General features: G+C 49.0%; 1 protein-coding gene across 1 annotated transcript in view; it reads left to right on the forward strand.

Moving 5' to 3' along the window:
• Positions 1–20000, forward strand: part of camta1a (calmodulin binding transcription activator 1a) — a gene marked incomplete at both ends in the record, with an annotated part of 136130 nt that overhangs the window by 107876 nt on the left and 8254 nt on the right. The window contains 8 exons of the mRNA XM_083674742.1: positions 1–1956; positions 2663–2789; positions 3461–3595; positions 17467–17582; positions 18031–18227; positions 18392–18470; positions 18819–19173; positions 19334–19833. The exon at positions 1–1956 is cut by the window's left edge and continues 404 nt beyond it. Coding sequence (XP_083530868.1) covers positions 1–1956; positions 2663–2789; positions 3461–3595; positions 17467–17582; positions 18031–18227; positions 18392–18470; positions 18819–19173; positions 19334–19833 — 3465 coding nt within the window. The remainder of the gene's footprint in view (positions 1957–2662; positions 2790–3460; positions 3596–17466; positions 17583–18030; positions 18228–18391; positions 18471–18818; positions 19174–19333; positions 19834–20000) is intronic.

Below are 20000 nucleotides of genomic sequence, written 5' to 3' on the forward strand. Positions count from 1 at the left end.
TCCGGCCTGTCCCAGAGCGTCTTCATGTCCGAGGTCACAGGAGACCCCGTCTACAGCATGTCTCCCACCGGGGGTCCCAACGCCCACCTGATGGGCCCGGACCCCGCCTCCCAGGGCATGGTGCTGTCTGTCGCCTCCGACAGTCACAAGTTTGCCTTCCCCGGGGGAGGAGGGGGGGAGGGCGGGGGCACCGGGGGAGGAGACGGTCTGTCCATGCTGTCTGCTGCCGGGGTGTCCGAGGAGCTCGTCCTCTCCAGCAGCCTGGACGCCGGAGGCATCAAGATACCTGAGACCAGCATGAACTTTGACCCCGACTGCTTCCTGAACAACCCCAAGCAGGGCCAGACCTATGGAGGCAGCGGGCTGAAGGGTGAAGGCAGCTCCTCCTCTGCCTCCTCCTCCTCCTCCGGCGGGGGCAGCGGCAGCTCCAATGGAAGCCACCAGCGGTCTCCCTCCATGGCCGACGCCGGCTACTGCTTCAACTCGGCTCTGGTGAAGAACATCAAGACGGAGGACACCTCCTTCGAGCAGCAGCTGGCCAAGGAGAGTGGCTACCAGGTGGGGGCGGTGGTGAGCTGTGGAGGTGGTGTGTCCGGTTCCTCCGGGCCTGGTTCAGCCCAGGGCTCCCTCACTCTGACCCCTGCTGGCTCCCTACTGCCCTCTGGTGGTGGACTGAGCCCCAGCACCACCCTGGAGCAGATGGACTTCAGCGCCATCGATGCCAAGCAGGACTACTCGTCCAGCACTGCGTCAGTGGGCTATGGCCAGGCCATGTCCAGTCCTCACATGTCCCACCAGAACCGCTCCCCCAGCTTCTTCCTCCAGGAGGCCCCTCAGCCGGGCCAGGCCCAGCAGGGGAGATCCGGCCTGGGCCAGAAGACCCACATGATGGAGCACAACTCCCACGACTCGGGAGGCTACATGGGCCTGCAGGTGGTGAAGACGGACTCCCCTGGCAGCAACGGCCACCTCCATCACCACCACCACCAGAGCCACCAGAACCAGCACAGGTCCAACTGCAATGGGGGCTCTCCCACCGAGGGGCCAGGGCAGGCTGGCTCTCTCCAACTGCTGCAGTACCAGGGGGGCTTCCCTGGGCTGGGCCCCGAGCATGAGGAGGTGGTGGTGGGCCTGGAGCAGCCAGGTAGTGTGGGCGGCTCAGGCCAGGCCGGAGGCTCTGAGAATGGGCCAGAGGGTCTACTCAAGCCCGGGGATCACCTCCAGGCCTGTGGAGGGGGCAATGGTGATGGAGGGGGGGGTGAGCAGCACTACATGCAGCAAGCCTCAGACGGAGGTGGGGGAGGAGGAGGGGGAGGGGAAGGAGTGGGCATGCGTAACGGAAACAACGGCAACGATAACAGCAACCGCTCCCAGCAACAGCAGCAGCAGCAGCAGCAGCTCCAGCCCCTCCTGCAGGGCGCAGGCATGGTCCAGGGCCTCTACAACACTGTCGGACCCCACCAGGGCATGGGCGGAGCGGGCTCCAGTGGCGGGGCAGGAGGGGGAGGCATGGAGATCAGCCTGGATCACTTCGACATCTCCTTCGGGAACCAGTTCTCTGACCTCATCAATGACTTCATCTCGGTGGACGGTAGCGGAGCCAGCATGGCAGCAGGGGGAGCCCTCTACGCACACCAGCTGGTGGCCTCGCACGGCAGCTCCGATGGGCAGGCCACGCCCAGCGGGGTCCCCCCCCAGCAAGGCCAGGAGGACGGAGGGGGCAGGGGGGCAGGCTACAGCCCCTCTGAGCTCTGCCTCCAGCCCTGCTGTAGCCCCCAGTCTCTGGGTGGAGGGGCCGGGGCTGGGGGGGCCCCCGGGGAGGCAGGCTCCCTGGCCTACATGCACGTGGCAGAGGTGGTGTCTGCAGCCGTGGCCCAGGGGGCTCTGGGGATGCTGCAGGCCACTGGCAGGCTCTTCATGGTCACTGACTACTCTCCTGAGTGGTCCTACCCCGAGGTGAGATCTCAACGCACATCAGTGCATCCCGTAGTCCTCATTGAACCTTATATACTGTAGTTCAGTTTAGATGCAAAATAGGTTATTATAGTTATGGATGGGTACTGAGTATTTGTGGGTACTGTAATCATGTACAGAAAGAGAGCTATATAAGTTATGATGTGTGTGTGTGCATGTGCGTGTGCGTGTGCGTGTGCGTGTGTGTGTGTGTGTTTGTGTGTGTTTGTTACTATACATGTATTATGATGTAGTAAACACAGTTATTTTTCATTCAGTTCCTTGTCACATAAAAAGTATTTATTTTTCTTCTACCCTTATACCATTATTCCATATCAACATTACTCCTAAAGGGCCATTCAAGTTTAGATGTGTTGTAACATCCAATTTCTACCACAGGATGGCAGCTCAATAATGTTACATCCACAAAAAAATACATAAAGATGTGGCTCTCTACACAGTGGTCATGTCAATAGCACTGTACAACCACACGATGGCAGCACTTGACTAGTTTCAAGCCAGTCTCAGAAGAAATGACCGCGTCGTCATGTTGTTCCTACCTTTCGCCTCTAGATGGCAACAACGCATCAACTACTGGGCTAATTCACACTTGATTCCTCAGGTCTGGTCTAGCACAGGTCCAGTCTTGCCACCTCCAGTGTTGTGAGTTGGTTGTTTGTGTGTGTGTGTGTGTGTGTGTGTGTTGCAGGGTGGGGTGAAGGTGCTCATCACTGGTCCATGGCAGGAGGCTAGCTCTAACTACAGCTGCCTGTTTGACCAGATCTCTGTCCCTGCCTCTCTGATCCAGCCGGGAGTGCTGCGCTGCTACTGCCCAGGTAAGACAGGCCCAAATAACACTGCTGTAGGGAACTTAGAGATGACTGAGAGCAGGTCAGCATTCATATTCAGATTCATCAATACAACATAAAAGTATCATGTGACACGTGTGTTTGATACCATTCCTTATTCAGTTCCATGCATTACAATGAGCCCGTCCTCCGATTTCTACCTCCGCCAGCCTCCTCCTGCTCTACACATATGGTCACACATGATGGTTATACAAGTCCCAAAATTCCACACAACACACCTCGGCTAGATCCTCTGACCAGGGTTTACCTCCATCTCACATCACAGCATCACAACAACATCAGAAACCATCTGTTTATAAATGGGGCTCAAATGTTGGAAACAGCACATGGACACGACACCAAAAGAGGGTGGCACATTTGCTTGACGACAATGGTGTCTGGAGGGGGCTGGTTGAGGGGAGGTAACGTTATTAACGTAATTGTCTGAATTAATGACGCCACACGAAAACCCTCATTCACAATACAGAGCCGAAGCCGAAGCCCAAGCTGAGCTTTAATAACGGGCTGACCTGGTTACTCATCCACCATCATTGCTGGCACTGTGCTGGAAGCCATGTGAAAGAAAAATATCTGAAATGCTCCTAAGTGCACTAAATACATCTGTGGTCTGAATCACCTCTCTGTCCCTCTCTACACAGCTCATGACACTGGGCTGGTGACGCTGCAGGTCGCTGCCAGTAACCAGATCATCTCCAACTCAGTGGTGTTTGAATACAAGGCCCGCGCCCTTCCTTCTCTGCCCTCATCCCAACACGACTGGCTCTCACTGGACGGTACGCCTCTATGTACATGTAGCTCTCCACCTCTCTCGCTCTCTCTCTCTTTCACTCTCTCCTCTCCTTCTCTCTCTCTCTCCACCTCTCTCCTCTCCTTCTCTCTCTCTCTGACAGTCTCTGCCCCACAATCTCTCGCTGTCTCTCCCGCTCCTCCCTCCCCTCTTGCTCTCTCTACCTTTATCTCTCACTCTCTCTCCATCTCTCTCTTTCTCTTCATTTCCCCCCATGTGTCCCAGCAGAGGACCATTTGCGGCCTCATGACTTGCTGTGCTGGTGTGTTGCTTTGTGTTGTTGTCCACATGCATTGGAGTCTTCTCAGTGTCTATGTGGATTTGGGGTGGGGGGTATAGAACAACATTAAGGCCTACCAAACCATAACCTTAACCCTAACCTTAACCAAACCCTTAATCCTAACCCTAACCCTAACTAAATTTAAACCAATTTGGAAATTCAATATCAGTTTGCTGGTCAGACGTGTCTCCTTAGTCTTTCCCTGCTCCATTAACAACAAAAACAACTTAGGTTGGATTTCAGGATGTTGGACAGCACCACCATTTGTCCATGTCTTTGAGAGGTATACCATTGTACTAAGATGTCCTCTGATAAACACATCAGGAGGATCGATAGCTGCAGTAAATCAATTTCATTAGGAACTCTGTGTTGATCTTGGACTGTGTTTTTAAGAGAGTGAGTGAGAGAGAAAGGGTGATTCTTCTGGCTGGTACTGTATAGAGATAGCATCAGAAAGACACCAAATATAGTCCCCTAGAGTCCATGACATGCATAGAACCACAGTATGTCCAAGGACACGACTGGGACCCAAGGGCTTCATGTGAGATCCTGGTGGACAAATAGGTTTGTGTATGAAGATAGACAGACTGTGTTGATAGAATAGGAGATGGGGGAAGGTACTGCAGGACTCGCTTATTTCTGTGTTTTTGTTGGTAGTCACGTGTGTCAGTGTGTGTGTGTGTGTGTGTGTGTGTGTGTGTGTGTGTGTGTGTGTGTGAGAGAGAGAGAGAGAGAGAGAGAGAGGTGGAGCGCTGCTGCAGTGTGTGTGCATTGACAGGATAAAGTAGGGCATGGTGAGGCGCGGGCTGACGGGACAGCTGCATTGCAGACGGCCCTTGAGGGAGTGGGAGTGTGTAATCAGGAGCCGCCAGCTCCCAGGTGCGGCGCAGCAGAATTAGCAGATCCCTCCGCCATTCATACTCTACTCTGCCTCGCTCGCCCATTCACAGAACCAGTTAAGGAGGGGCTGTCTCACACTCCACACAAACCTAAGGGAAAACTCAGTCTGCTGTATTACCTTACTCACATTAACCCATTGTCTTCCCCCTCCCTTACTCTGCCTCCATAGGCAGAGGGGGCTTGTGGTGTAGTAATGCTAGTGTGTGACGATGAATCCTCTTTTTTTGGCATATGGATTTTGAACTATTCCTCTCCTTTTCACGTCCAAAGATGTCAACTTTCAGATGACGGCTTGTCCGACTTATCTTGTCTCCTTGCGACTTCTGCCTGATGACACACACTGAGACATTCTAGAAGATGTTTAATTCATCCTGCTGGGGATGCAAAGAGCCCTGAAGCAGCTGATCACACTGACATTTTCAAACAGGCCATCCGATGGTCTCAGATGATTTGAGTCAGATTGTATCCAAATGTTTTGTAAGATGAAATGACTCAGTATTGGAGGCAGTTGGTCAAAGAAAGGCTGAATCAAGTTGTGTTTATTTTTGTTTTTTTTCTGAATGTTCATGTTCTTATTTTAGCACAGCAATAGAGATCAGCCTAATGCTTGTGAGAAAGATCAAGGATGAAACAAGGAAAGTTGATTGTGGTAATACTGCCTGCAAGTACAAGATGTGAGCACAACGATATAGTAAGCTATCTGGTCTTGTGCTGTGCTGTTTTCAGCACCAGTGATATGGACAGCGGCACTCTGTCTCTTGTGAAAAGTCGACAGGACAAACATTATTTTCTTTACCCAATAAATATTTGATGTCATCATCTGAGTATAATAACTTTAGAGAAGTTTAACTAGTTGTGTTTGGTTGTGAATGCACCAGCTATAACGTATATAATAACATTGCAGCTTAATTTTCCCGGTTCATGTCATAAAGCATTCTATCACGACGGCTTTAAATGCGGCATCAGTGCAATTCGGGACGTGGAAATACCACACAGACAGGCTAGCCAAATGTAACCTAGAAAATACTTCTATCCACAATATGAGTCACTACTCATATGCGACATCTAACATCGTGTGTGCCTAAGAAATGTAAATAACTCAGGCTTTAATGAACAGCCTAATAACGTTGCCATTTCAAATACGACAACGCTGTCCTTAAATCTGCAGTGGGCTACTACAGTCACGGGGTTCGCTTTCCCATCCGTTCAATCTCACGCTGTGCTATGATGTACTAATGGCACAGCTGCCTGCCTGCCTTGATTTGTCATAATGCAGAGTGGGGGAGGGGGGCGCCTTTCCTCTGCAGCACTGCAGGTACGGAGCCATGGGCAGGACAGAAAAAACAGAGGTAGTATCGGAGCTGCAGAGCGCTCTTTACCCACTAATAATTCACTGTCCACGGACTCGGTGGCCCTCGCTGCCCGGAGAGAGGTTCATTAGGAGAGCGCTCCCATACCGCAACCGACGTATACATAGCAGCAGCAGCAGCAGCAGCATCACCATCTCTCCGGTTGGAGGTTGATCTGAAAGTAAAGATCTGTAGCAACAACTGCCTGGCCGCATGGCAAAACAGGAGACAGTGTACACAATGCAGGGTCACAGTGGGCGTGTTAGGTAAACACGGTAAACTAGCGCAGCATTTGCTCAAAATAAATAATTTCGATAGACATGAGCTGTTGTTTACCGGGAGAGACAACAGGGTCTTTGGAGGGCTACTCACTTGACAGTGACAATGAGCCGAAGTAGCCTATGTCAGGATGCGTCGAGTATTTTTTTTTTTCTCCCGTCATATCAAACACAAAAACCCAGATTTCTACAAAACGAATCTACCCACCTCAGCTCGGTGCTTGGTCGGCATTTGGAATTTGAAAAGTAAAGCGCAAATTATTAATAGTAATCAGAGCGCCAAGGGGGCGCGAGCTTTTAAAAGCACGACGGCTAGAGGCTTTATTTTACTGCAGGCTAGTGGGGGACTAAGCAGCAGCGCAGGAAGAGAAGGAGGGGGTAGGAGAAAAGAAGTGAAGGGGAGGGGGCTATGATAGGAAGAGTAGTGAGCGGTCTTTATCTCTCTCTCTCTCTCTTTCTCTCTCTCTCTCTCTCTCCCTCTCTCTCTCTCTCTCTCTCTCTCTCTCTCTCTCTTCCCTCACGTCGCTCTTCCACTTTGTTCTATTGTTGATGAGTGCTCAATTGAGGTTCTACACCAAGGATATTTTTACTCACAACATCAGTCATTACCAAGAAAGACATTGTGGAAAACTGTGCACATGAGTGAAATGCAGCATGTTGGGACTTTGGTCAGGATTCCAGTGAATGACATCTGCTTTTCCTAAAGACAAGGGGAAACAGTTTGCTTTCAGGGGGACTCTACCAATGGAAAATGAAATAGAAGGTTAGATGTGTTCAGTTGAATATTTGTTTGACGTTGTTTTGTGTATCTGTGGTGTTATCTGTCGCTGACTGACAGGAGAAGTTAAGTTAAACACGCTTTTAGACCACTCCGAGGCTGACTGGTTATGTTGTTGGAATACGAGCAGTTGTATCCAGTTCAGCAGTCTGTCTGTCCTTTACTAAATGTTGTTGGTAATGTTTTGTTGTTGCCTATGGCTTCATGTTTACCTTAGTGTTACTGTGACTGTCTCCTTCATTTCATAGCAGTAGGCTAACGTGGCGTTCATAGTAACCAACTATTGCCTCGCGTTTAATGGTCATCTCTGACTTGTTCTTATCTTCTGTAGGCTAGCCAGCTTATTATGAATATACCTCTCGTATGCATTTTCAGTTTGAGTTCATGCTGCATGATTAGTTTCCTGCAACTGTTTTCAGCTGTCCTGAACATGATACTTTTGTCTACAACATGCTTTTACAGTCCATGACTCACACAGCCACATCCATGGGCAGTCAATTTCTCAAAACGAACGTGATACGAGTCTACTCTCAGAAACCCTGCAGAGATTTCAGCATTTAGATTCCATTATAGGAACATAACCAACTCCAAGGAGAATTTCTTCTGCCGGTAGCTAAGGGAATGATGTTTGCACGTGTTCGTGAAAGAAGTTGCTGCTACTGTAGATGGTCTTTTGATGACTGCACACTTTAAGTACTTGTCTCATGACTTTAAGTATGCCGCAAAACTGGACATGGTCATCAGTTAAAAATAGGAGGTTTTTTTCTTCTTCCAATTATAGCGCATTGCTGTGTCCTGCATGGACTATTTGTCAGCTTAACAACATTTTCCATCTCAAGTATACTTCGTGGTGGTTTTACTTTGATAATTTCGTTAAGTTTGAACACAGCAACACTGTAGCCTCGATTCGTAATCTTGTTTTTCACCACTGCAACTAAACAAGTGATAAACCAGACAACCAGCCCCCCTCTTGTTGATCATTGGGGTTAAAAGTGTAGCGCAGTATAAGCCGCCAGGTTGTCGCATGAGGCTGTTCGGTCATGCTATCAATCTGCTTTGCCTCGGTAAATCAAATGTGTCGTTAAACATCAACGTGTGCTTGTTTTCATTGGTTGTTCACCTGGTTGGGTAGGCTATAGTTTGTAGGCCTATTCCTTTTTGCAGAAGAATAGTTCACAGAAGTCACATGAGCAGTAGGCAATAGTTCAAAGTAGGCTCCCCTATTAATATAAACACTTTAACAACATGTCGTGTCAGTATCCTGTGAACACAAACACTCTAGCAGCCGATCGGGTCAACTTGATTGTGTGTGCATGCTTTCAGCACCACGGTGCTGTGGATAACGACATTAGCGCTCGCAAAAGGCGGCAGATCTAATGCTCTTATTACAGAGGCCTATCCTGAACGAAAACTTTGTCATTTTAAATTATAATTATTTCTCATCTATATTCACCTTAGGCAGAATAAATGGTATAGGCTCTTCATGTACCTGTTGCGTATAGGCCTACTCCATACATACAACAAGTAGGTTAGTCTCCTCATAAGTCCTTTCACTTTCTTCCCCCAATAGGCCTATGTCCTCACTGAAAGCGTTTACAGGAACTCACAACATAATTTGTCCAAAGGGAAAAATAACTTCACACGCACTAACAGGTTGCATCCAGTTTATAATGTCATCCAAGATAATACATTTTATTGCAATTCCCGTTAATGATAACAAAATACAAACCCCTGAGAGAGTAATTTTCCAAGCACAGATGTAATGGTAATTTATATACTGCTGCTAGCATTTGGTACATTTAAATTGATACAGAGTACACCCAGTCAGTGAAGTGGAAATGCTTACCTGGGAATGGATAACCACAGGGCAGGATTTACAGTGATGGAAACCTGTGGAGGGAGGAAATGGCTCTTTTGTGGCTCCTCTCCATGCTTCCCCTTAAGCTTTGGATGCAATTTACGATGACCCAATTCAAGACCGCACACATAATCAACATCCCTGAATTCTTCTGGAAAAGTTTAAACTTCTGTTGAAAAGAATTGAGAGCAAATGTTGTTGTTTTCTACAGTTGGTGACCTAGTTTTTGAATTTGAGCCCTTACTATTATTTACAGTACATTATTACTTTACATCATATTGACATCTTGTTATTGTACCTTAGTTATTACTATACGTTGTGATTGAGGAACAGTCCCTATTCCACTTGTTTATAAAACAAAAAACACCAGACTAAATCACAATGCAATTACAATATGATTGCTAACGTACCTACTGTTTGTAACATATTCACACAATCTTATGAGAGTAATGGCATTACGACACCAGTTTAAAAGCAACTTACTTCTCAGCTTTTCAGGTGTTGTGTTTCTATGAACGTCGGCACGGCTTTAGGCTACAGGCCCATGAATGTGTTTAGCCTACATGTGTTATTGTCTTCCTGTTATTGGACGGCTTGGAAAGCTTCACGTCCCTCAGGCCACAGGCCGATGCATCAGATTGAGACATCATCTGGAAGATCTCTCCACTGATATCTCATGTATTACTCTCTCCTGCCTCCAGCCTGTGATTCAGACAGCAGAGGTAGTTATCTATGCACACAGGCAGTTGGCAATACACGTTTTGTTTTCAGTTGAGCTTTTCTTCAAATCAAACTGCCCTACATTTCAGGACAGTAATGTTTGATAGTGTAGCCTGCCATTTCAATTTGTTTCTGTAATAACAGATGACATGCAGGTGCAGTGAATCCACCTGGTGTATTCTCCTGGCATTTGACTATAACAGTATGAGATTATAAAGACCGTCCTCAGCCTTGATTCAGAATTGGTATTGACCTCTGCAGCTGAAGGCCTAGCATTGGGCCAGGTGCATGCTAACCTGTGTGGCTTGTTTTGCTATAATTTGCTGGGATGAGCTTTGCTTTTTATGCTTTTAAAAGCTTTGCTTTTTATTTTGTTTTGTTTACATCAGTTTAGAGGGAACCATTTGAGTAAAATATAAGCCATAGTTATGATCACCAGCGTTAGGTAACAGGGAGGAGGAGCACTTGCATGTGATATATAAAGCAATCACAAGCTTAGAAAAAAAGGTGCTACCTACAGCAGAACCCTATCTATCGGGTTCTTTGGCTGTCCCTGTGGGCAAACCCTTGTTCCATGTAGAACCCTTTCCACAGATGTTTCTAAATGGAACCCAAAAGGGTTATACACGGAACCAAGGGTCCTCCTACAGGGACAGTCGAAGAACCTTTTCTGGAGCCCTTTTTTCTAAGAGTGTGTGTGCTCTACCTCTGTTGCACCTGTTGCCTGATGTAGTAGTATCCAGGGGAGGCTGGTGCAGGTAGAAATCGGAGGATGCCAGAGCCTCCACGAGAAGTATCCCACAGGAATACCAGAATGGTAGAGGATGGCATCTGACTTAACTTGTGTTGATTTACAGAGAAATCAACATGGTGAAACTGAAGCTGAGTACTTTTTAGTACGGTTTTCAGCTGTTGCATTCTGGGTAGACATTATTGTGTAATTAATTTAATATCGATTTGCTCAACATAGGTTTAGACCCCTTGGTTCACGACATGCTGGCATCATGCAGTAATGGCCTAGTTATTACTATAATCACAGCCACTCAACTTCACAATAGATCAATGACACTTAAAAAAACATACTATTGGATGGATTCCAGGTTGTATTCTCAGTAGGAAGGCTGTATGTCTCCTGGTTCAGTGCCCTGCTATCCCTTGTTTTCTTTCTGCAAGGTTTAGTCTGTAGGGTTCAAGCCTATTTGTGACAGCATTTCTACCTGTCTCCGATTACTTCTGTTTTATTTTATACAGTCTTGATGTTTGATCAATATCTTTCTCTTCCTAAGAGGGAGAAGAAGTGAACAAGCTTAAGGATGTATTGGATGAAAATGCAATACAATTGAATAAGAAAAACAACAACAGACAGACAGAAAAAAAACTGGTCTTTATGCCAAAGGAACCTTGGCCTTTGATTAATAGAGTAGCATGGGTCCCAGCTGTGAAGGCTTCTGCCAGATGGCTTAGCCTCTGCCTCCGCATGCTCACAAATACCAGCTCCTGTCAATCAGAAGGGAGAGACTCAGAGGGAGGCTGGACCACAGCCTTTCAGCTACATGTGGGGGTTGGCGAGCAGGGCACTGGGCAGAGATAACAAGCTTCAGAACTGAAGTTGATTGGCATGAATAGACCCACAGGTTTGAGGTGGTGGATTAAAGGTGTCAAGTCAAGTCAACCCACACCATGCTAACACATGCAGAGTATTTCATTTCATTGTACTGTGTTGGTACAGTACTATCGTAGTCTTAGCTAGGAAAGTGTATGGTATTTCTGGCATTTACTTCAGAGATTTCAACACGATCCGTACAGACGCTGCTTAGTAGTGTGTAATTACCATGTAGTACCATGTAAATTACATAGTAGTACGTGTAAATGTAACCTAACTCGAGATCCCAGCGCGTAACTCGAATATTCACACAAATTTTCCATTGACATCAATGCAATGTTTACGTGAAAGTCAGAGTTACTGAATGCACGTGGATCTCGAGTTAGGATTCCAGGCTGAGAGTAAACAGGGTTTTTGCTGGTAGATACTAACACTGTCTATGTGTCTTAAAGGAACAGTCCTTTCTGACTCAGTATTGTTAGCCCAGCAAGCATCCATCCATTTTCACTCTATTGAAATGAATGGGGCCTCAGCAGCCTAGTTTGTGTGGAACCGAGAGGAACAGAGATGGGCTCGTAGCCGCGTTAGAATTGAGGATGATGGGGGAAATCTGGTGGAAAATTTTAGTCCAGTAACACATTTGTAGTAAAACTGTAGATAGGGTGTAGATAGGGTGACAGAATATTCATCATTACTGACTAACTAGTCCCTAGGTGGCTCTCCACGTGTCTTCCGCTCAATTCTACTACATCATAAACTGAGAGCTAATTAACTGCAAATAAGTGCTTGATAAGCTCCCTGTACCTGGTCAGCTCTATAGCAGAGTTACCTAATGTCTCGGGAGGGGCTGTGTGTGTGTGTGTGTGTGTGTGTGTGTGTGCGTGTGCGTGTGCGTGTGCGTGTGCGTGTGCGTGTGCGTGTGTGTGTGTGTGTGTGTGGATTGCGGAAATATATCCTGCCCTGTCCTCATCCCTCAGCTAAAGGACAGAGAACATAAAGTTGTCCACTACTATTCGGACCCAAACCTCTGCCTCCCACCACCTACAGTATTCTAACAGCCTTGTCTCTCATTGGGGAAAACAATAAGCTTTCTTAACCATTAACCATTTAGAGTTATATACTGTCCACGATACTGTATTTAAAACTGTAAGCTGGCAGGCGTAAGTGATGTATATGACTCCATTGGCCTTATCTGTAATTGAGCATTTCAGAGAGAGACAGAGAGACATAGGGAGAGGGAGAGGGAGAGAGAGGGGGAGACATAGGGAGAGGGAGAGGGAGAGAGAGGGGGAGACATAGGGAGAGAGAGAGAGAGAGAGAGAGAGAGAGAGCAGATGGCTGGAGCTGCCTCATGAGGAGGTGGTTGTGACATGTCACACAGACGTGACAGATCAGTGGGGGCAGCAGTGTCACACTGAGGAGACGTAAAGCCACTCTCACCCCTGTCAGTGGGGACTCTGACACATATGGACCCAGAGAGTAGTTAATGAGAGGCACCGTGGAGCCCAGGCGCCTGGGGTAGTAGGGCTATTGCATGTTTACCCCGCTCCCCTGTCACCTCAGGGCACTCAGGTACTGTGACATTAGCATGCTCCCCTCTGGTATTAGAGCACTCAGGTAGCGGTGTTGTTAGCATGGTTAGCATGCTCCCCTCTGGTATTAGAGCACTCAGGTAGCGGTGTTGTTAGCATGGTTAGCATGCTCCCCTCTGGTATTAGAGCACTCAGGTAGCGGTGTTGTTAGCATGGTTAGCATGCTCCCCTCTGGTATTAGAGCACTCAGGTAGCGGTGTTGTTAGCATGGTTAGCATGCTCCCCTCTGGTATTAGAGCACTCAGGTAGCGGTGTTGTTAGCATGCTCCTTACTCTAGAGGGCTCAGGTCGCGCCACATGTTTAGCATGTATGGTTAACAAATAGAGTTATCACACTCTCAGAACGCTCCAGAGAGAGCAGGGAGCTGTGGCTGGCAAGATAGCGCTGAAGCGTAAATGTCACAGGGTCCCTACTGTGATGGCTGCTCCCTACCTAGGAGGTCATGGGGTCCTCGACTACAGCCCTGCAATTTGGCATAACGGTGACAATTCCTACTTGATCTCTTTTACGTTGATAACCCAGTTAAAAGTGTTAACATGGTTAGCATGCACTCTGAAGGGCTCAGCTAGTAGAGTTGTACTTGTTTAACATATTCCTTCCTCACTTACTAGAGTTTTCACACATTTAGTATGCACTCTGAAGCACTTAGGTCTTCTTTTTTTCTTTTTTACACATTTACAGTAGTAGGCACTCCAGCAGTTGAGTTTAGTTTGCTTCTCAGTTCTCACCGACCTCAGAGGGCTTAGGGGGCTCAGATTTGTTAGCATGTTAGTGTACTGTGGAGGGCTCAGATAGGAGTTGTTAGCATGTTAGTGTACTGTAGAGGGCTCAGCTAGGAGTGTTAGCATGTTAGTGTACTGTAGAGGGCTCAGGTAGGAGTGTTAGCACGTTAGCCTACGTAGAGGGCTCAGATAGGAGTTGTTAGCATGTTAGCCTACGTAGAGGGCTCAGGTAGGAGTGTTAGCACGTTAGCGTACGTAGAGAGTTCAGGTAGGAGTGTTAGCACGTTAGCGTACGTAGAGAGTTCAGGTGATCGGAGTGTGTGGTGACCTGTGACTGTGTAGGTCGTAATCATGTAAAACTGGCCCCTGTGCTGTGCAGATCAATTCATCTTGTCCTGTGTATCCTAAAACAAACCACCGTTCACTTCAACACACAACCTGGCTGCTCTCCAGTGTATCAGCTGCCACACTTCTCTGTGTGCGTGCCGGGGCGAGCGGTTAGCCATGCAGCTACATATGACATCGTTGGCTGTCAGTCAGAGCTCAGTGTGTGTCACTGGCTAACTGTGAGAGTGGCCGCGTCTGCTGCTAACCGGCTACACACTGTCAAGCAGGGAGTAACCAGAGAGTGGGAGGGTGTTGGTGATGTCAGCGTGTTGTTGGAGTTCTGTTTGGCTGCATGCTCCCCCCTTTTCCCTCCCTCCCTCCCTCCCTCCCGCTCTGCGCTCCCTCCCCCTCCCCCCATCCCCCTCCCCCTCCCTCTGCAGTATACGTGCATCGCATTCAGAGCAGCAGGCAGCAGGTGGGAATGACATCATCTGCACTGCAGCATACTGCAGCACTGGGTCTGAACAAAGACATGTCAGCCTGCCGCTAAGTACTGCTGCCCCCGCCGTCTCCCTCTCCCTCTCTCTTTCTCTCTCTCTCTCTCTCTCTTTCTCTCTCTCTCTCTCTCTCCCCTCTCTATTTTTCTCTCTCCCCAGCAGCCGCAGCCTGAGAGGAAGCTTAACCCAGTGCCTAGACGGGCTGCAGGGGTTTGACCTCCACCCCTCCCCCCCACCCCCACCCCTCCACTCCTCCACTCCTCTCCTCTCCTCTCCTCTCCTCCTCTCCTCCTACAAGGGCTCATCCTGCACACCTCTGCAGCCCCCCAAACCACCTTTCCCTCCTCTGCCACTTATAGGAGGGTGAGGATGGATATCCCTATTGGGAGGAGACAGACTGCAGACAGAGTCTTGCTGTTGTTCTGTGGGCCGTTAATTTGACAGTGTCGGAGAAGGCTTGTGGCAGGATGCCCGCTGGGGACTTAAACAGGGATTGTATGGTGTGTAGCGCTGTCCTGATTCCCTGAATCCATGTTTTCAAAGCACTGCACATTGCAGGAGCAGTGCTGTGATGGACCTTTTTGTTTGCGCAACGGCGACAATTGCTTGGCTTCTCTTACGTTGACGTGTACTGTAGTGAGCCCGGCCACGACATTTGGTCTCCAGAGAGAGCAGGGAGCTGTGGCTGCCAAGATAACGCGAAAGCGTAAATGTCACGGGGTCCCTACTGTGATGGCTCCCTACCTAGGAAGTCATTAGGTCCTCTGCCACAGCTATACTAAGGACCAGTGCTGTGTGAATAACACAATAATGGAGACTTATGGACATCATATTTTTTCCCATTGTTTGCTTTTCTCTCCCATTTTTTGCTGGTGCTGTGAGTCCTTCTCTTCCCATTCATCAATAAGCCATTGCCGCGGGAACCATACACACCAAGGCATGGTCCTGTCGCCTAGTTACCGCTCGGCAGCAGGTTGCCACAGAAACGGCCTCACGGTGGCTAAATGAGGAATGCTAATGCAGACTTCTACACTCTCGCTGCTGCAGTGGGCTGAGTGTGCCCATCCCATCCCTATCCCCTGTGTGTGTGTGTGTGTGTGTGTGTGTGTGTGTGTGTGTGTGTGTGTGTGTGTGTGTGTGTGTGTGTGTGTGTGTGTGTGTGTGTGTGTGAGAGAGAGAGAGATAAAGAGAGAGAAAGGGTGTGTGTGTGAGAGGGAGAGAGGGGGGTGTGTGTGTGTGTGTGTGTGTGTGTGTGTGTGTGTGTGTGTGTGTGTGAGAGAGAGGGAGAGAGAGAGGGGGTGTGTGTGTGTGAGTGTGTGTGTGTGTGTGTGTGTGTGTGAGAGAGAGAGAGATAAAGAGAGGGACAGAGGGTGTGTGTGTGTGTGTGTGTGTGTGTGTGTGTGTGTGTGTGTGTGTGTGTGTTCTCCCCTGTGCAGACTTTACACACCAGGGAGTCTGTAGCTTGGCACATGCATGTACAGTATGCGCGTGCATGTCTGAGTGCATGTGTGAGACATCTCTCCTCTACAGTTTGGCAGTGGACCTGGTCTCTGTGTGCTGAAGCCTTACGCACGCTAATGCAGACTAAATTGCAGTTCTTGAGAGTCTTTGAAAGAGCTTAAACTCAAGTCCTGAAGTGCTGTCTGTACAGGGCTGCTCCTCGGTCCAACCATTTTCCACTTGGCTTGGTTGTTTCAATTAGTCCTCCAGCCATGTGATTGTACTTGTGTGTACTTCCATAGCATGGACGGTATACCTTACAGCACGCAACTCTTAGTGTTTTGCTCAAACTCAAACCTTGACTTGTGCCATGCAAGTTACTTTATTACTGGTGATTCCAGAGTATTAAGTGTAGCCTAGGTTCAAAGATGAGTAGAAATAACCGCTTAAAATCTGTTGGTTTGACATTGAGGACAGTTTGTAGCCTTTTCTTACCAGCATTTAGAAACTCAGCCGCCTTAAGGTCTTGATGTATGAAAAGGCCTGGGTGTTCAAGGACTATGGACAAGCGCTTGTTGATTGATTCTGTACAGTGCAGTGGCTCTCAGCCTTCCTACCATATAAGCCCATGGATTGTTCTGTGGCCGCCATACACACACACACACACACACACACACACACACACACACACACACACACACACACACACGCACACACACACACACACTCACAATGGAATGAGGGACCTTGGCCATAATGGTCTGTACTTAATCAGCACAAGAGGACCTTCAACTACACACGCACGCACGCACGCACGCACGCACGCACGCACGCACGCACGCACGCACGCACTCACACACACACACACACACACACACACACACACACACAGCCCTCTAAGAGTAAGAGTGTCTAAGGCCCTGCGTGTGCAGTGGTAGACACTTTCAACAAGCTGCCTCTCTCTCTGGTCATCCGTCCAGTCATCCAGTCCAGATTAGCCTGCTATTTCTGTGATGATGGCGCAGCCGGCGGGGGTGGGGGGTGTGTGTGTGGGGGGGGGGGAGAAGGCATTTCTGTATATTACAGAGCATGTACCGGACAGTCATTAGTCCGTGATTGATGGCCTTTCAAGGTTATTTGAGTAAAGGCAATTGTTGTGATGAGGTTAATGATTGATGGTATTGTTATCTCAGACATACTGGAGATTAATGATGATTAAACCCTATTGGTCCTCAGCACCAGGTTGAAGAGCAGAGGCCTCAGTGGGTGTTGTTGATGTGAATATAAAATCTAGGCCATTTAGCAAACGCTTCTATCCAAAGCAACTTACAATACAGTGACTGCATGCAATTTAAGTATGTATAAGGGGAATCAAACCCCCCAACCTTAGTGCCACCTTACCATCACATGCTGACGTGTGTGTGTGTGTGTGTGTGTGTGTGTGTGTGTGTGTGTGTGTGTGTGTGTGTGTGTGTGTGTGTGTGTGTGTGTCTGTGTCGACGTGTGTTCCAGATAACCAGTTCAGAATGTCCATCCTGGAGCGTCTGGAGCAGATGGAGAGGAGAATGGCGGAGATGGCCAGTCACCACCAGCAGAGCAGCGGAGGGAGCGCTGGGCCAGGCGGAGGAGCAGGAGGAGGTGGTGGAGGAGGAGGAGGAGGAGGTGGAGGTGGAGGCAACAACAGCCAGTCACAGGTACTCAATCAATCAAACAATTAATCCAACTTTATTCATAAAGCACATTTCGTACATAAATACAACACAATGTGCTTCGCAAAAAGTGAACTGCATCATACTATAATAGATATAGGGCCAAATGTTTTGGACCATGTGTCCTCCTGACCAGGAAAAACTCAAGGCCCTAACTAGCTATAACTAGTTACATCAATAAATTGAGGATTACATGAAAAAGATTCAGTTTTATTGCAGAAGTAGTGAGTGATGAAAATAATGTTGGATATAATGAGTGTTTGATATAATTAACAGTATCTTGCTTGTGTGCGTGCCTGCCTGCCTGCGTGCGTGCTTGCGTGCGTGCGTGTGGGTGTGTGTGTTTGTGTGTGTGTGTGTGTGTCAGTGTATGTCGAGCCAGGTGCAGGCGGGCAGCTCCTTTGAGAGTCGTGTGGTGGTGGTCTGTGAGAAGATGATGAACCGCGCCTGCTGGGCCAAGTCCAAACACCTCATCCACTCCAAGACCTTCAGGGGTATGACCCTCCTCCACCTGGCCGCAGGCCAGGGCTACGCCACCCTCATCCAGACCCTCATCAAGTGGCGGTGAGAAATCAACACTGTTACCTCCCGTCAGACTGTACACAGGAGACCTGAGGATCAGGAGATACACCACAGCTGTATGAACATGTGGTCTAGTGGGATAATGCAGTGGGATGATGGGTTCACTGAGAGTTCATTCTAACCACGGTTTATTTTCCTCCCACCAGCAACAAGCACGCTGACAGCATTGACCTGGAGCTGGAGGTAGACCCCCTCAACGTGGATCACTTCTCCTGCACCCCACTGGTGAGACATGGAGACCCCCCATCACAGATGAACATTTTTATATGTATATATATATATATATATATATTTATTTGGGAGGTATAAAATGGCATACAATAAACAATATACTGTACAGCTCATCCTTACAATCTGTGAGCCAGTTTTTTATTTTTTTATTTTATATAGATACATTTTATATCTCATAATGTAAGTTTGGGGGAGGGGAGGGGGGGGTGGGGGTGGAGGTGGGCCCAAAAAAATAAATCTGATAATCTTCTGTAGGGCAAACAAGTTTCCATCAGTCCTACCACCTAATTTTCTTCCGTGTCCCCCCCCCCTGACCTCTGACCCCGTCTGTGTCCTGTCCAGATGTGGGCGTGTGCCCTGGGTCACCTGGAGGCAGCGGTGGTCCTGTACAAGTGGGACCGCCGGGCCCTGGTCATCCCAGACTCCCTGGGACGCCTGCCCCTGTCCATCGCCCGCTCCCGCGGCCACACCAAGCTGGCCGAGTGTCTGGAGCAGCTGCAGAGAGAGGAGCAGCAGCCCCCCGCGCCGCTCCCCCCCACCACACGCATGTCCTTCTCCCCAGCCCCCGACGCCCCCACCTCAGACAGCTGGATGGTCACCTGGGCCAGTGATGGCGTGATGGCGCCCAGCGGCAAGAAAGGAGGCACTGCCACCACCACCACCACCTCGTCCTCCTCCTCCACCAACCTCAACCCAGGTCAGTAGGCCTTCACCCTGGGGAAGCAGGAGAGGGAGGAGAAGGGGACCTTGTGTGTCAGTGCGGCTAATAGATTGTGGAAAAATAGCTTTAGATAGGAAAACTCATTCATATTGTTTAGTTTTTTTTTTACATGGATTTTATGTTTGCTCTCCTGCAGACTTGAGAAGGCCCAGGTCGGAGCCCTCCAACTACTACAGCAGCGAGTGCCAGCGAGACCTCCCCCAGGCCAAGAAACACAAGCCCAACCCAGAGCTGTTCCAGGTCCGGCCCGACAAGGCCATGTCTGTCCCTCTGAGTCTGGAGCAGCAGCAGCTCCACAGGCTCTCCTCCAGCCCCAAGAGCCTGTCCCTCGAGGGCCTGAGCCCAGACAAGAGCCACTCTGGAGGGGGCAGCAGCCTCGCCGGGGGAACCAAGTGGAGCTCCAGGGAGGGTTTCTCCAGTGGTGGCTCAGGGAGGAAGGGCTCTCTGGGCGGAGGGGGAGGAGGAGGAGGAGGCAGCAGCCTGGGGAAGGAGAAGCTGGCCAGTCGGCTGCGTCAGCGCGAGCAGCTAGGGATGTTGGTGATGGCGGAGAGAGAGATGGTGGACACGGAGCTTCTGTCCTCCTACAGGGAAGAGCTGGACAACCAGGACTGTCTGACCCAGATGGACGACCTGCAGGTTAGATCAGCTCACGCAGTACTACTGTGCACATACACACACGCACACACACATGCACGCACAGACACACACACACACACACACACACACACACACACACACATACACACAAACACATACACACACCCGCACTAGTTCACTCAGTACTCCTACTGTGTCTTTACTCA

Source organism: Argentina silus, assembly GCF_951799395.1.
Source record: "Argentina silus genome assembly, chromosome: 8".
Lineage (NCBI taxonomy): Eukaryota > Metazoa > Chordata > Actinopteri > Argentiniformes > Argentinidae > Argentina > Argentina silus.